This window comes from Lotus japonicus, chromosome 5 (assembly GCF_012489685.1).
Source record: "Lotus japonicus ecotype B-129 chromosome 5, LjGifu_v1.2".
NCBI classification, from domain to species: domain Eukaryota; kingdom Viridiplantae; phylum Streptophyta; class Magnoliopsida; order Fabales; family Fabaceae; genus Lotus; species Lotus japonicus.
Genome location: NC_080045.1, coordinates 47,680,812 through 47,698,378, shown reverse-complemented (window position 1 = coordinate 47,698,378; position 17,567 = coordinate 47,680,812). Strand labels below are relative to the sequence as shown.

The 17,567-nt window shown below is 33.8% G+C and overlaps 2 protein-coding genes and 1 long non-coding RNA gene across 3 annotated transcripts; 1 reads left to right on the top strand and 2 right to left on the bottom strand.

The window, feature by feature from the left end:
- On the bottom strand, positions 1-3,113 carry LOC130720441 (uncharacterized). Its single transcript, XR_009013057.1, has 3 exons — positions 2,866-3,113; positions 1,260-2,775; positions 1-953 (listed from the first exon to the last, which is right to left on the bottom strand). It is a non-coding gene; the product is annotated as an uncharacterized LOC130720441 (long non-coding RNA).
- A 7,150-nt stretch (positions 3,114-10,263) lies between these two features.
- Positions 10,264-13,619, top strand: LOC130720560 (peroxisomal membrane protein PMP22). The gene is made up of 7 exons (XM_057571213.1): positions 10,264-10,422; positions 10,608-10,706; positions 10,983-11,084; positions 11,231-11,306; positions 11,705-11,775; positions 11,861-11,946; positions 13,333-13,619. Exons 1-7 carry the CDS (start codon positions 10,351-10,353, stop codon positions 13,382-13,384), a joined length of 558 nt encoding a protein of 185 aa, XP_057427196.1. The 5' UTR covers positions 10,264-10,350; the 3' UTR covers positions 13,385-13,619.
- Positions 13,620-16,150: 2,531 nt separating this feature from the next.
- On the bottom strand, positions 16,151-16,933 carry LOC130719672 (F-box protein CPR1-like). Its single transcript, XM_057570283.1, has one exon. The coding sequence runs from the start codon at positions 16,931-16,933 to the stop codon at positions 16,151-16,153; it is 783 nt and encodes a 260-aa protein (XP_057426266.1).
- Positions 16,934-17,567: the final 634 nt, after the last annotated feature.

Genomic DNA, 17,567 nt, shown 5'->3' with positions numbered 1-17,567 from the left:
AATGACACAATTGGAGAGGAAAAAGTTTTTTTGCAGTTGAGCCAATTAATTTAGTATTAAGACCGGTAATATCGATGTGCAATTTAAAAAATACAATTGTAAAGATTGTAAAGGTAGCTCTAGGAGCATAAGCATGAATTTCAACCCACATTTAAGTGAATAAGTCTCACGTCGCTTTTACCTCCCAACTTTCATCCTCCCTTAGCATTTGTATATGTTTTTCCATCCCGCACACATCAAATGACAGACTTGGTCCTATCTATCCAACTAATGGAGACACATACTCACCAATCTCATTAGGCAGCATGGATGTTCTCAGATACAACATGTACTCTAATAACAATTTTCTTCCTTCTCTAAAACTTAAACCCCTTTCGCTATATGTTTCCTCTTCACATGAGACAGGGTTATAACATAGATATGTTGCAATATGCCATAGAAGAATGCTTTTCAGAACTTTGTCACCCCTACGAACACAAAATCTCTTCTTCCGTGATGACCTTTATCTTATTTATAAAGTGCTGAAAGATAATTCCCTCCAGATCAGGAGTAACAATCTTGCGGTTACTGCCATTGTGCTTATACTTCTCATAAGACTGCCAAACACCTTTAATCAATGGAGAAAGACAATAGTACTTGCATGCTTTCCTTTCAAATCCCTTTATGTAGCTGAGGCCAACCTCGAATCATTGTTTTCTAGCTTTCAATAAGTGTACTTATACTGGTGTAGCCGTGTAGGTCATACAAACATTTTCTAATATACACTAAGATGTCAAAAACTCAAAATAGCAATAAAAATGTTGTTTTCTGCAACATTTCAATAATAATGCCTCTTTTATTTAATACTAATTCAGTAGTTATAGATAGTGTTGCTGACCTCCAAGTGATTGATCAGATGAGAACAATCTCAACCTAAAGACCCCACATATATTTCCCCGCTTGAAGAAAAGTACCTGTGATATCAAAATACAGAAGCATAGTCTTGAGATATGAATTAAAATGCTACAATAGCAGCAAAAGAGAAACAAAATTACAGTTGCAAATGGCTAAACGAAGAAATCAAAATGATTCAGTTCACAAAATAGGCATAAGAGCAACTAATGGAAGAGTTCCAAGGATGCTGCAAAAGTTTTTGAGCTTGCTCAACTTCGCTCTTGGAATTGGCTGAAAGCTAGCTCCAAAAACTTTCACTACTGTCTGAAAATCTATAGCTGTGCTTTTGTGCTGTTTTGTTAATTCAGGGGATCATTTTGCTGCACCTATAAGCTTGCGTGCTGCAGCAGATTTTGTGAGATGGTGGACCTTCTTGCTAAGCTGAAGTAGGCGCTGTTTGAGCTTGGAAGGGGCTGTCTTTTCTGAATTAGACAGAGGCATTGGCTTTGTCTTTTGGCTGTTTTATTCTGTTTCTTTTTTTCTTTTTTCCTAGCAGTAGTAACAGATTGTTATGTTCTTCTCTTATTTTTTCCTTTTTTTCTTCCCTTTCCCCTGTATTTTCTCCACTCTTTGTACAGGGTTGGGGTACTCCTAGTACCCCCATATATTCAATTTTACTTTTAAAAAAAAACTAATGGAAGAGTTGCACATGCTCACTTAAAGTAGAAGAATTGCGCAGCTCTCCAAATGCCTATTCAACATACAGAAGGGAAAACAAAAGACAATCAATGGTGGTGAAACTAAGGGTAAAAAACCAAAGAACGAAAGGAGTAGAAATGAAACGGTAAGAACAATCTATGGTAGTAAAAAAACAAAACCAAAGAAAGGAAGGGAGTAGAAACGAAACGATAAGAACAAACCATGGAAGACTTGCACATGATCACCGAAAGTAGAAGAATTTTGTACGGGTGCCACCAATCATTCAAACACAAATAAACTAATAAACCAATCTATATACAAATTTTAAAAAATAGGATACTGATGAGAAACATATATACCCAAACAAATAGGAGTTTGCTTTGCGATATTCCACATGCATAGTCTAAGTCAGCATTCACATTATGGCTGTAGTTTCCATAGTAAGAAGAGTATCATCATAACAAAACATTAATTCAATCAGATTGAACATATAGAAAGAATTCAACTACATCAATGAAGATAGTTGTAGGGGCATTCTCGTTCCCATCTGCAACAAATTCGTTTCCAGTTTTGTTTCCTTTTAGAATCCGGTCACTTAATATATGATCAACCCATGTTAAATATGATGAATGAATCAAACTATGAAAGGGAAAATTGAACAAAAAGTAAGGAAGAAAGCTCAATAAAAATAGAAATAAAAATAAAGAACAGAAAATGGGTACAGAACCTATCTATCCTGATGGAGAGATCCACACATGGATCTTGTCCATGGACTGCCAGGAGATGAAAGCTCTCAATCCTAACCTAAGAAGAACTGGGAATGGGAAAGGAAATGGAGTGCTTTCCATACCTTCTTTAACAATGAACTCTTTCAAACACTTGGAGAATGAAATATAAAGCATGTCCCTAACCTCCGTATTTGTTTTCGTGACGCGCTTGATTGCTCCTTCCATGAAAAAGGAACTCCGCCGCCATCCCCGTCTGGCCTTCCACCTTTGCCTTCGATGGATATTTGTCCACTCTCTCGCCGCTTCAGTTTCTTGGACACTTTCAATTCCTATGACATTCTCGGATGCTTGAAAATGGGTGTTCGAATCCAGTTCCCATTTCCAAATCCAAATCTTTGCTGTGTGAAGGTAAAATAAAATGGGGAAGAAATGAGAGAACGATCAAAGAAGAACTCAAATTGAAGAATTCTGCCACCTAAGAACCAAATGAGAAGAAGAAAATAGGGAGAAATTAGAAGGAAGAACTCAAATTGCAGAAAGAAAGCGTTAGAATAAAGGTGTTTACCGGTGTTGCAATAATGAAGGATAAGAACGCAATAGGATGTGCATCACTTGGAATGGAGATGGGAAAAAGGAAGCGGTAGCAGCGATGGTTCGACTGAGGAAGAAGTAATGGTGGTATATGGAAGAAAGAAAATCAAACTGAGGAAAACGTTACACAGGAAGTAATTCACCGACGAACAGACAAAATGAACGAACGCTAACGGAAAAATGAGGATAAAACGTTTCACAGGTCGTTTCAGAAGGGCAAAAGCCAACCCATGGTAGATGCAATCAACGGCCCATACCCAATCTAACAGAAATAAATAGCATTTTTACACAAATGTCCATCCTAAAAATTAGATGGTAGTGCATTGAATTGTTGAATTCCAAAGTTGCCCTCTAGGCTGCAGAAATTCTGCTTTTATATAGATTATAGATAGATAGATAGATAGATAGATGTCTTCCATATAATAATTAATCCACTTACTATAAAAAGAAATTCACTTAACGTTTGAAAATGTGAAGAGTTTCAAAAAATAAACTGTGAAGATTTTTTTAATATGCGAAGTGATTAATTACTTATATGTATTTAAGGAAAAAAACTGAGTCCCCGAATGATAGCTTAAATGGTAAGATCTGAGGACATATGAGTTGGGGAGGAGAAGGTCCAGACGATCCATAGAGGGTGTATTTTGTTTTTGATGTACCAAAAAAAAAACGAACAGAAAAGATTGGTGAACATAAAAACAGTAAAATCCACTATTGGACATCTACATCCTACATTTATGATGATTTTAGAACGCCGAAAAGTGTGTAGGCAATCTAAAACCGTTACAAAAGTGAGGTGTCTCATAGTAGTCGGTACTATTTTTATGTCTGCGAATCAACCTAAAACTAAAATAGTTTCAGGATATGTCAATTAATTTTTTCGTGCTTTGGAAAAAAGAAGAATGATTTTTTTATAAAATTTATAGTGAGATGAAATCTTGGATTTGTTTAAAAATCTAACTTCTTTTTTCTAAAATTTAACTTAATGAGCCTTCATTCACAATTAATTTTAAGAGAACATAAATTTGTGAATTTAAGGTTCTTTTCTTAATTGGTGTCCATTTACAATCAACTTTTTAGTGAGAATGAAGGGAATAACTTTTGCATGATGACTTTGATTTAAACAATTTCAAATGTCTAATTGCGCATTTAATGGTGATTGCTATAATTTTTCACTCTTAAGAGAAGAATTGTTAATCTTAAAAAACTAAGAAAAGTATTAATGTATTTTTTTATTTATATTGTCCAATCAAATAATTCAAATTTTAAAATAATCAAATTAAGAAACAATGTTTACATGATTGTTTTAAATGTGATGTCATTTTTTTTCTTTTTAAAATTTAAATGTGGACTTTAATAAAACAATGTTTACACAATATATGGACAATAATAAGAACCGTAATTGAAATCAAATTTAATGATAAAAATCCAACATTATTTTTTAAAGATTAATATTAATAATGAATAATACATTCTATAAATCCAAACTAATAAACACGTCTTATCAAATTTCATAACTCATATATTACTCTTTTAAAAAACAAATACAAAATACTATTAAATACATTAAAAATAATTTTAGTTGAGTTGACAAATAGAGAATCAAACCTATCCTCATAGAAGACAAATAGACAATAAGATAGCGTTTGGTAGACAGGTGGGAAGGGAACGGAACAGGACACATGAGTTCCGTTCTGTGTTTGTCGTGTTTTTAAGATGGAAAGGAACGGGACAAAAGACTCCAGGAACGGGACACTTTGGTTCCCTGAAAAAGGTGGAACGGAAGGGAACGGAACGGAACACTCTCTTAAAATTTTTGCAAGTTCAAAAATACTCCTAATTTATATTTGAAATTTTATGTATCTAAACAGTTTAAAATCACTTATAAAATTGAAAACACTTATTATATTTGTAGACAAAGTTAAATAAAAATCTACTTTTTCAAAAAAATCACTTAAAATAAAATCAATTATTTTTTTCAAAAGTAAAATCACTTTTTGTAAGCAATGATAAACGAGCCAATTAGAGTGCGTTTGATTAAACTTATTTTGGAAAAATGACTTTTTAATCAAAAAATCACTTTTAAAATCAAAAAAATCACTTTTTTAATCAAATATCACTTTTTGTGTTTGTTTCAGCTGGAGCTGAAAACAGATTATTTGAAACAGTTACTTTAGCTTATCATGAAAACCTATGATGATAGATGAGAGGAGATAAAAAAAAGTTATTTTAATTAGAGTAATCAAACTCGAATCAACTTAATTAAAATAAAATCAATTATTTTTTCAAAAGTAAAATCAGTTTTTGTAAGCAATGATAAACGAGTCAATTAGAATGCGTTTAATTCAACTTATTTTGGAAAAATCACTTTTTATGTTTGTTACCGCTGAAGCTGAAAACAAATATTTGAAACAGTTACTTTAGCTTATAATGAAAATCTATGATGATAGATGAGGGGAGTTAAAAAAAAGTGATTTTAATTAGACTAGTCGAACACGAATCAACTTATGCTTTTCTCAAAATCTCTTAAAAAAATTATAGTTAAAAATCAATATTTTTAATCTAAATAAACGCACTTAAAATAGCTTAAATAGATAATTAGGTTTCTGCTTTTTTCAATAGCATACTGAAACAACTTAAACAATATATAAGTGATTATTTTAAAGAAATAAGTGATTATTTCATGAAGTAAGCAATAACAAACGGTTTCTATGCAAAATGTTCAATTGAGTTCAATTTGTTTTCCTCAATCAAATATTAAACATGCAGGGTTATAAATGTAATTAAAATCATGGTTCCGTTCTATTGACTTGGAGTTACCAAACACAACACATAGAACATTATTGTCCCGTTCCATCCTGTTCTGTCCCATTCCGTTCTGTTCTGTCCTGTTCTGTTCCGTCACCAAACGCTACCTAAGACAATCAAATCAATCAATCACACTAATGTTAAAACTCCAACATTAATTTTTAAAGATTAATATTAATAATGATTAATATATTCTTCAAATCCAAACTAAGTAATCATCTCCTATGAAATTTCATAACTCATATTAACTAAATACTAGTAAATACATTAAAAATAATTTTAGTTGAGTTGACAAATATAGAATCAAACCGATCCCTGTAGAAGATAAATAGACAATCAAGTAAAATGCACACCTTCACATTTAAAACAAAAGGTGTTGTTTTTACATCACAATTTTTAATTGTAGTTGTACAAAATCAAAGATGAATATCTATGATTTTAAAAAACTTACCGAAAAGGCACATCTGCTCTCTTTTCTTAAAACTATTGCAAAGTCCTCTTGATCAATAACATAACAATCATCATTACCACCAAAGTTTGAAACTGCACTGCTTAAACTTAGACATTCCATGATAAGTCTCTTATATTTGTACTACATGAAAAATCAAGATCTTCAAGCTGAAGAAGATATGCTAACTCACCTTTGCTCAAATCTATATGAGACTTACTAAATACTAATAGATCCCCTTGTTGAACCCAAATGGTTACCATTTTTCTTGCTATGATTGTGCTTAACAACTCTGAAGACTAAAGTCATCTGAACATTAATCTGGTCGATTACCATTCCACATTCATTTTTGCATTTGCGGTGAATCTCCACCAAGCCCAAGGCTATGCTTACTCCCTACAGAGTCACCAAAAAATCAGGAAAATCCTAGCATATATAACGACACACTGTCATGAACAACAACTTAACACCTTATCAAAGGTCTAGTTCCAAAATGAAATCTCCTTTAAATGCCTAACATCTTGCTTTTGCCACATGAGTTTCTGTTCAAACACACTTCTACACTCATCGTGTTGGTTATGCTAAAGTTTCTCACCACTTTCCCCAATTGATTCAAGACCCCATTGAAGACAAAAAAAATTATACATGATAGCTAGTTAAATATGGAATGACAAAGATGTTACCTTATATTTTTGTTCATAAACAAATGAGCATTGTTGTCCTGAAAAGACAAACCAACACCACATAAGTGAATACAGAGATAGAGTTAGATCAGAAGCATTATTCAAGGGGAGAAGAAAGGAGAGAACATAAAGTAGTTGATAAAAAACATTATAGAAGAAAAAAATAGGTGAATAAAAAAGAAGAAAGAAAGAGCGGAAGAGATTCTTTGAAGCAACCATCACGAATCAGACATTAAAAAATACTATTTGAAAATTTTCAGAATTACCTTACATTAAAAATATGATAAGATATCTGGTTACATTATAAGAGATGAAGAAGGGTTACAAATTTCAGAACGGAGAGAAGATAAAGATATGATAATTACTCGAGTACCCCTTTTTAATCTGTATGCTACATAGCTCATCCATGTTAGTAAAATCATTGAGAATTTCTAGTAGATGCAATGTTTCACGATATATTAATATCAACCCCTGACTTCTAGTAGATGCAATGACACATAAATTTTAAACTCTATTTGTAAAATATAAAACATGAGTTCAAAGTGAGGGAAGAACAGAGATAAAATAATAAGAAAGTCAAACAAAGGAAAATCATCGAATCTGTGAAGAAGAAAAGGAACCGATCCACCAAGTATGTGCTACAAATTCAAAAGAAAATGAAGATAACAAAATCATGAAAATAACACGCGGAGGGGGAAATCCAGAAGATTACACCTCAATCCAACATGATTGCACTTTAATTCGAAGACGACTGATTCAAAGTGATAGGGATTTCTAGAAAACTGAGAACGAAAGGTTCAGAATCCAAACATAACAAAAGCATATAATAATGAAAAAAAGAAAATTCGCAGAGAAGCACATACAAATCAATAAAGAAACAAACCTATGAAATCATATAATAAAATCGGAAAAAAAAGTATGGAGCAAAGGGGTATTTATACCCATAGTTTAAGCTTTGAAGAAGATTGAAAGTTTAAAAAACGGAATAATATTGAAGGTCTCTATATGGACCCCCTATAAATGAATGCATTGATTTCTACAATAAAGTTTTAGTGAATGCATTTGGGAACGCAAAAGGACAATAATATTGTTATGAAACGGACGACTGTGATTGAATCTGGGAGAATAATGTGCATTTTTATCAAAATAACCAGTCAAATTTGCAATGTAGTGTAATAAATTCTTGATTACTATTTTACCCTCAAGGTTGCAAAATTTTTTCTTTTATATAGATTATAGATAGATTATAGATATAGATAAATTCCTTGAATTTAGGATAAGAAAAAGTGAAAAACGCTTGAAAAAATTAACACTAATAATCCACAATTCACTTAAGAGTAACGCCACTTTCTGTACATTTGTTTTTATGAATATATTTCTTTTCTCATCATATCACAGCATATATCACATCTATGCTATTTTTACGTTTCTATTTCACTTGTGTCCACACCAGAGCACATCAACCATTATCAAAATTCAAAATTCAACATTGGAGGGTATATATATATATATATATATATATATATATATATATATATATATATATATATATATATATATATATATCCTTGAAATTGTGTGGCGTACGAAAATAAGTCCCTAAAATATTTTCTTCCGATTCCGGATCCCTGGAAACATTCTTTTAATCGAAATAGGTCCCTATCCATGTTTTATGCTTATGTGGCTCATTTTTTACACAATCACAATTTCCACATGCATTTCTTCTTTTAATTTTCTTTTAACTTTCCATCTTCCTCAATCCTCTTCTTCATACTACCTCCGGTCCTATTTATAAGCATGAAAGAGAAGAAAATTTTTGGTCATTTTTATAAGAACCAAATGAAAGTTTGAACTATATTAATTATTTTTTTCCCATGATGCCCTTATTAATTCTAACTTGTTAAATGTGTCTCATTAATTATTCTCTCTCTTTTCCACTTTCCAACACTAATAACAAAGGGTAATTTTGGAAGTTTATTTTGATTCAAGACATATTTAATGCATTTTATCTAGTTTAACTACATTTCTTAAACTATGTGAATTTTTTTTTGTTGCTTATAAATAGGACCGGAGGTAGTACTTCCAAAAACCTTCAACCTTTAACGGATTGATTCCTGGGATAACTACTGCTCCCACTTCCAGGTCGTCCTCCACGGCGTCGTTAATTGCAGCTTCCGAATCAATGGCTTTGGGATATGGTGGATGAGTTTGTTGACCAGTCTTAGTGCTTCTTCAGTACTGTGCCAAGATGAAGAAGGAGGAAATGATTTTTTTGGGTTTTTGATTATGCTTTTCTGAGTTTTTGTAAATCATTAACACACTTGGCATAAAAAAAAATCCACTTAGAAATTGTGATTGTGTAAAAAATGAGCCACATAGGCATGAAACATGGGTAGAAACTTATTTCGATTAAAAAAATTTTCCTGGGATTCGGATTCGGAATCGGAATTTTTTTTTCCAGGGACTTATTTTCGTACGCCACACAATTCAGGGACCTCTAGAGTATTTAAGCCTTTTTTTATAAGCAAATGTTAGTGGTTAGTTGTTAGTAAGTTAGAAAATTCTTTCAAATTTTTCTTCCAGGATTCGAACCCTGGACCTTCCCCTTCCCAACCTTTATGTCTCATAGCTCTTACCACTTGAGCTAACACTCGGGGACAGATTGGAGGATATATATATGCCCCTTCCATAAACAAAAGCTAGTCTATTGGGAAAAAACTCTTTCTTGTCAAAATTGGAATCTTTATTATGGTAAAAGACATTAATAACGGGAATTTCTGATGAAAGTACCCCATTGACGTTGATTTCAGACACCAGCCAGCGCCTCTATTTGTATCTGGTGAGGTGAATTGTGATTCATGTCCAAGAGCTTTTCTTATTGTTGACACCAAACTCTTCCTTGTCTTATTATTCTACATTGCCTACCCTTTTTTTTATTATTATTTACATCCGGTAACCGATCACCTTTAGATGCCGTCAGATTCGGGATCTAGTTATAGTTAAAGTATTTCATCCCTCCACCAGTCTGTATTGTGTGGGGATCGAACCTAAAAACTCTTCCCCACATTCGACATGCATTCCCAATTGAGCTACCCTTCGTGAGTCATTGGGGTTAGATTTCCCACCCCACTACTTGGATTTCACACCCCCAATTTTCGGATTTTTATATTCCGAATTATTTCAGAATTTAATATTCCGAAATTTACATACTTAGTAGTGCGAAATACAACATAACATCTCACTTTTGAGTGAGAAAATACTTCGGAAATTAAATTTTCGAAATACTTCAAAAATTACATTTTCAGAATTTATTTTAAGTGGGGTGACATTTCTAATGGGTGGGGTGTGAAATCCTCGCTCTGAGTCATTTTCTAAATGCATTTGTTTACTCATTCTATATAGTATTATAAATTTCCCATGTTTCTTTCTGTCACTCTCACACTACATATATAACATCATAAACTAACACAAACTACAACCTCGGAGACAGAGAAGAAAGATCGCAGGTTGATCAATCGCCATGTCTGACATAGTCAACGATGCTCTGAAGAAATATCTCCGCCAGCTTCAGCTTCATCCTCTCAGAACCAAGGTTTGGTCTTCAATCCCCAGATGATATGAGATGATCCCATTTTTCAAGTTTTTGATTTAACCCATTTTTTCTTTTTTCATTTTTGTTTGTCAGAGACTCATTGGGTTTTGAAAGAATCGTTTTTCATTGTTATAGACTAATGGGGTTGTTCAAAAAATTATAACTTGTGGGTTGTTTTTGTTTAGGCATTTACTGCAGCATTTCTAGCTGGTTTTAGTGATGCAGTGGCACAGAAGATGGCTGGGGCCAAAAAGCTTCAGTTGAGAAGGTTGCTTCTTTTCGTGGTATGTCCATTTGATTATGATTCTTCTCAATTTTCAGTTGCATGTACAATCTGGAGTTTATCCATGTCTGGATCAATTTAAATAGACTAAGATTTTGTCATGAAACTTTGTCTTTTCCCCATTGCGTTGACTCTTGATCAAGGAGCAATTTAGAAAAAGATAAAAAATCAAAATTTGTGCTTAATGAGTCACTTTTTCTGAGAAGATGAAGTAGAAACTATAGTTTGTAATGAAATTGTGAAGCACAGTGCAAATTGAAATCTAATTGTTTTGCAGCTCTATGGTTTCGCCTACTCAGGACCCTTTGGACATTTTCTCCACAAATTGATGGATAAAATTTTTAAGGGGAAGACAGGCAATGAGACTGTTGCTAAGAAGGTATGTTGTTAGCCCGTGTTATTGTTTGTTCTCTGTTCTTTACACTTCTAGAGATGATATTTTGTTTTGTTTTAGCTTCAATAAAATCCTTAGCCTCGGTAATGTTTATTAGAAATACTCTAATCAATGAAATGTTCTATTACTAGGTGATTCTTGAACAGATAACTAGTTCCCCATGGAACAACTTTCTCTTCATGATGTACTATGGCTTGGTTATAGAAGGTATGCTAATCAAAAGAATTATTCTGTTATTGTATGTTAGACATCATTTAGACACAAGGGTTGTGATTAAGTGAATAAAGAATAATGTCAGCTTTTGTTGTGAGTCTGGAAATGAAAAACCACAGAGAAACAAATTGTAAGTGAAGGCTTCCTCATCACTAATGTGTAATTTACCCAGAGACATGGAATGATAGATAAAATTGAGCTTCTTAGAAAGCACACTACACATTTCTTTCTGATTTTTATTCATCAATCCAGGAATAATTAAGTGTTCTAATACATTTTCTGACTAATGGATCATACAAATGGTGTTTACATAGTACATGCAACTTGCAAATAAAATATACCAGCTAATTCTTCTGCACTGCATAGTAGTAAAGTGTGCAACTGGTTTGCAGGAAGACCTTGGAGTATGGTCATAAATAAAGTTAAAAAGGACTACCCTTCTGTTCAGTTGACTGCATGGAAGGTATGGCAATGAGAACAATTTTCTGCTGTTTGGCTGATGGGGCAGTTTGGAAAGTTCGTTTATTTGAGTTGTTTTTAACTTGCAGTTTTGGCCTGTTGTTGGCTGGGTGAACTACCAATATATGCCTATGCAGTTCCGTGTTATATTTCACAGTTTTGTTGCTGCATGCTGGTAAGTTCCTTCGCCTTTCAAGTTTTCATTTATTACTCTCCTATGATTACTTCATTCAATCTCTCATTTGTTCAAAAATTAGTTAATAAGAATTGCCTGTTCGTAGTACTGTGAGAGATAGGCTTGCATTGTAAGTTACAAATGGTTCTTATTGAGTAAGAGAAATGCTAGCAACACATTTTGTTTATTGGTTGAACTTATGTGGCATCCACAAAAATATGAGTCCAACCTCCAATTTGGTTGAGAAATTCTCACCATTGAGCTAGCTTTAGGGGTTCAGTTAGGCCCAACCCGAATTTTAAAATGCTATCAAAGCCTATCTTAGATTCGTTAAGGCCACCCATAAATGGTCCACCTGCAGATATCCATACCTGCAAACTTCACGCTTCAGATGGAGCCTTGGGTGTGAGGGGGGATATGTTGAAAGGTAAAGGCTAGAGAGCCAAATAAGTCCCTACAAAGAGTAGAGCAATCCTCACATCTAAGCTAGCTTTTGAGTAGAGTTTGGCTTAACCCAAATTCTAAGAAGTCTCATTCCGTATTTGACCGGATCTATGTGAATTTCATCAATAACCAAAAATATGTTGAAAAGAATGTTAAGAAGTGTGTTCCTAAGGGTAAAGAAGCATGTTTGGTTTTGACTTTATGGATGAGATCTTACTAAAGGAAATCTTTCAGACCGGAAAAAATGCTGTTAAATATCTTCAGGGAACTCCTTTCTTTGTATAGTTTTGAGAGTTTTTATGTAGCTTGTTCTTCACCAAATATGCTAAATAGCTAACTCCCAAAACCAGATACCTGTAGTCTGATTAAATGATGTTAGAACATTACTAAGTCACTGATATTTTCAATTAAGTTTCAGCTTGAAGTTAAAGTGCCACAGTAGGTTTCTAACGAAGGCATTTTGCAGCACACACTCTGATCGCTTTGTTTTCCCACATATTTCTCACTTAACTTAAAATTGTCTAAATCCATGATGAAATGTGGAAACAATTTTCTTGTTCTTGTTCTTGTTTCCCACAATTTGAAGTGTGCTATGTGGTGGTTAACAGGTTATATTGATTCCCACCAATTTTGAATTATTCCATCCTACTCAAAATGTGTATTTCTTGCAAAGCCAAATCATGTATAGTTGTACTGATTTATGATCATGGACTATGGTTCCCGACCCCATCAATCTATTTTTTTTCAAACATTGGCATTATTAGCCTTTGAAAGTTTCTCCTTTGTTTTGTAGTTTGATTTAGTCAAATTACTTGCCTGGTAGTAGTATGTGTCAGGTTTTTTTTTTGGATTACAAGTGTGTTAGGTTGTTCTCTTATTTGTGACATGTGCAATATGAATATGTAATAGTTAATGGATCTCTGATTTACTTTCTTGCATCAGGGGAATCTTTCTGAATCTGAGAGCAAGGACTGTTGCAATAAAGAAGGCCTAGGAAAGAACAGAGCCTTCAGTTTTCATACTTCTGGATGATTTTTAGTCCTTCTTGTTTTAACTTGTTTTCTATTTGGATTATTCATACTTTTAATATTTCATTGGTTGTTATGAACTTATGTGGACTTTTGCATGAGTAGTCAAATCAGTTTAAAAATATGGAGTCAGTCATGTTAATTCTTGTAAAATAGAACTTAGTATAAAGCTGAAAGCTCATTCAATGAATCATTGATCAATTAGCATGTGCTAAAGTTGACAAAGACCAATACATGGCATATTAAAATACCATGTTATATGCTAGATGCACATGCAGCTTAGACTGTCAACAAGTGTTCTAACTACCATTGATTTCAAGGGCATTATGCTTGGAACCAAACCACCACGGATTTTAGTATCATTTCTTGGACAGTATTTTTGTTGTAGCCAGGCTTGTGTCCATCCATTTCTCTAATAAAGAGTGCCTTTTTGGAAAGCCCTTGCACTTGAGCTCTTCTTTCCATTTTTCTGTATTCTCACATGAACAAAATTCTAAATCCTCCGGTTCGTTATTCCAGGGGATTTATTTTCCTTAGCTGTCCAAATCGCTCTAACCTAGTTCCTCTACGTGGAAAGGTTAGGTTGATAGGACAACTAACAAAACCAACTTCCCTAGTTTTTTTGGAGTGATTTGAACAGCTAAAGATGAGAGTGCACTTGGTGGGAAGTTGCCTGCCTGCCAAGGGGAAATTCCCTCTTCCTGGTCACCTGGAGGAAAATAAAGAGTTAAGAATCCATACGCCAGTAGGTTGTGTTGACGCCGACCTCTTCATCTTTACCCCAACGTTCTGAGGAGGGAAACGACCCTTGAAAAATAGTGGTCTTGGTTAGCAGCTCTTGCTGCTGTAGTTATGAGGACCTAGAGCATATGAGCTTGCCTCTTCCGAACAATATCAGCCTCTACATCAGATAGTGTTTTTTGTTAGTTGTAGAATAGGTGCTATACGATTCTAGGCTATGATTAAGAGATTCAGATTGTAAAGTAGGCACCATCTTTATGTAATTTACTCTATCTTCAAGTTATGAATGAAATGAGTCCTGCTTTTAAACTTCACTCTTGTAGCTATTTTCTTATTGAGGCTAGTCTTTTTACTGGATAATATGAATCTGAACATTATTTGATCCTCAGTTTTGTTCAGTTTGATTCATTATACAACTCAAAGCACAACTTGGTCAAAAGTGAGCCATTCTTAGTTGAGGAACAATTGGATTTTTCATTGGCTAATGATTTATGGAAATAGATGAGGCCTGTTATTTTAGTTTCATCTTCCAAGGCACCGTTTTGATCACTTTACAATGTTGATTGAGGTTTGTTCGGTTAAAAAAAGGAAAAGGGAGCGAGTGGCTTTTCCAGTTTGAACAACTCTGGTTGAGTAAAAAGGTGGAGTGCAATGAGGTTATTAAAGGAGTCATGGTGCGGTTTTGGTGACAAATTTTTTTTTTTTTTGAAAGCCAAAGATAATGAATAAATAAAGAAGATGGTTTCATGGGGCCATAAAACATTTTGAGCTTACATGGCTTAAGTCCTTACCTAAGTCTTTTGGTGTTTATCATTCAGCTCCTATGCGTCTATTTACGACAGTCAAGCGGCACTACGCATTACTGGGAATCCTGTTTTTTATGTTCGCACAAAGCATATTGAGGTTGATTGTATTTTGTACGAGATCAAATTCAAGCTGGTAACATTTCAACCTTTCATGTTCGTACCCAGCTCGTAGATATTTTTACCAAGGTCTTGGGAAGTAGCAATATCAATTTCTTTGTGCAAGTTGGACACTTACAATCTTTATGCTCCAACTTGAGGGGAAGTATTGGATGATTAATGCTTATTGGGATAATTAATAGTTGTATCTTTTATAATTAGGAATAGCATACTTTATGAAAAAAAGGAATAGCATACTTTTTTTTTAATATAAGAAATAGCATACTTCTCTCCTAATATGAGATTCTTTATAGTATATATTTGAACCCTATCTTTTATTTAGAAACTGTATATTTTTAGACTGTTAATTACTAATAGAGTAAGTTTTATGATCAGAGATGTATTTCCATGTTTTTCCAATGCAGAAAAAAAAAAGAGATGTATTTCCATGCTCTTTCTTTATGGAGATTCAGAATTTGATATTAGACTTTCCAATATTCTTTTTTTTTATCAAAGGTGAATGAGACTTTCCAATATCCTCCAATCAAAACATTTGCTCTCATTTATCACAGGGCCCGCCTAAGGGTAAAGCCACCCAAACAAGAGCTTTGGAACCATGGTTCTCGCAGCAATTTCATCCTCATCCCCATCTCATGTTAGATTTAATGGTCACGATTTGATCACAATAAATATTATTCTCACTTAATACGCCCCCATATATATATATATATATATATACACACACAGTGTTCTAGTGTCTTGCTTTTTGAACTTTAACCCTGTCGCGGTACCGGTGTCGTGTTTAGTGTTTGTGTCAAAATCCGTGCTTCATGGTAAGAGAGTGACAAAATGCAAACACAGTTGCTGACAATAGCATAGCTGCATTATGCATGTAGCTTTACATAATTTAAAATGCTAGATGAATATGTAGAAAAAAGGTAAGAAATTGGACAATATAACTTCTTGTTCCTTAGACACTTACTCCTAGATCATCTTCATGAGTAAATTTTCAATACTCTCATAATGCTGAAGACTTAATCCTCTACAGATATCTTTTTGTTTTGGCTTCTTGGGAATATAGTACCTACTTTAGTTTGCTTCATCAACGCCACTAGGTAGTGATAATAGACTCTCTCTATACAAATCATGAGGGCTTACAAAATCATTGTATGGGAAATATGTGCGCCACTCATCAATGTGTACCTTGTCATTAAATTTCATTAATCCTCCATAGCCACTTGATCCAAAAAGACCACCACATCTAGTAAAGCATATGGGGTAAAACTGTATGTACTTGTATGAAATAATTGCAAATCGTAGAACAAAAGATTTAGTCCAAGAAGACGGCACTTTATACTCTTTCATCATCCAAATCTGAGCATTTTCACATTTATCATCTCTACCTTGATAACAAAGACAGAGGTATCCTCCCATTACGTTCAAATGATATTGTTTTTGTGTCAATTCTGTTGTCAAATCAGGTGACAGAGGAATCTCGAATAGACTTCTGTGTATCAAATCAAAGGCAAGAACTACATGAAGCTGTGTAGCACGAGAGAAAACCAACCAATGAAGGGACTCATTCAATAACAGCCCACCCCCAGCAATGGGATTATGACCGTAATCCACATTGGTAACATCAACACCATGAACGAAGGAGGCAACATTGGTTTTCAGTGAGAAAACCTGAATTTGTGGGCCATCCAATCGGATTTTAACTATCAAGTAGTCATCTCTTGATTCTTCATACCCAACACCATATAGATGATCAAACATTAAACTATCACCATGTAGTGGAATTCTCCTGTGAGCATCAGTTGATGGGTTCCATACCGTAATATCACCACCAAACCGTTTATGGGCTAGAAACATGCACTAACCCTCTGCAAGAACCAAATATCCGAAACCATGGGTCTCTACATGGTTCTGGAACTCTGAGGTTTACGAAAGCGGAATCATCGTAAAGTGATGCTTCCACATCAACAGATTTAGTTTCAAAATATCTATAATCGCTTCTAATAAGAACTCGGTGGGTGACGGCAGCGGCTAGGTTGTATTGGGATTTAGCGAATAGGGGATCAGAAATCACTGCGAGCCATGACTTGCACACGCATTTGAAGCGCAAAAGATATTTCACCGGCAACCTCAACAGAATTTCTACCACCAAGTCCTGAGGGAGACTAGGGTTTTCCATTTTCCTCTTCGTAAGAACATTTCTTTTGTAGTAAAATATATAGAGTTGAAAAGTATTCGGTTTTATTTGTTTTATAATTTTAAATATTTACATATTCAATATTTTAAAAAATTTATGCTATACATAAAATACTTGATGATAATCAAATAAACTTGTAGGCAATCTCAAGTATTGCATTGTTTCAAAAAAAAAAAAGTATTGCACGGACCGTTTCAAAAAAAAAAAGTATTGCACGGGTAATCAAAAAAGAATGGGTAATGATATATACACACCTCTTTTTTTATACACTTCATTTCCACCTATTTTTATTTC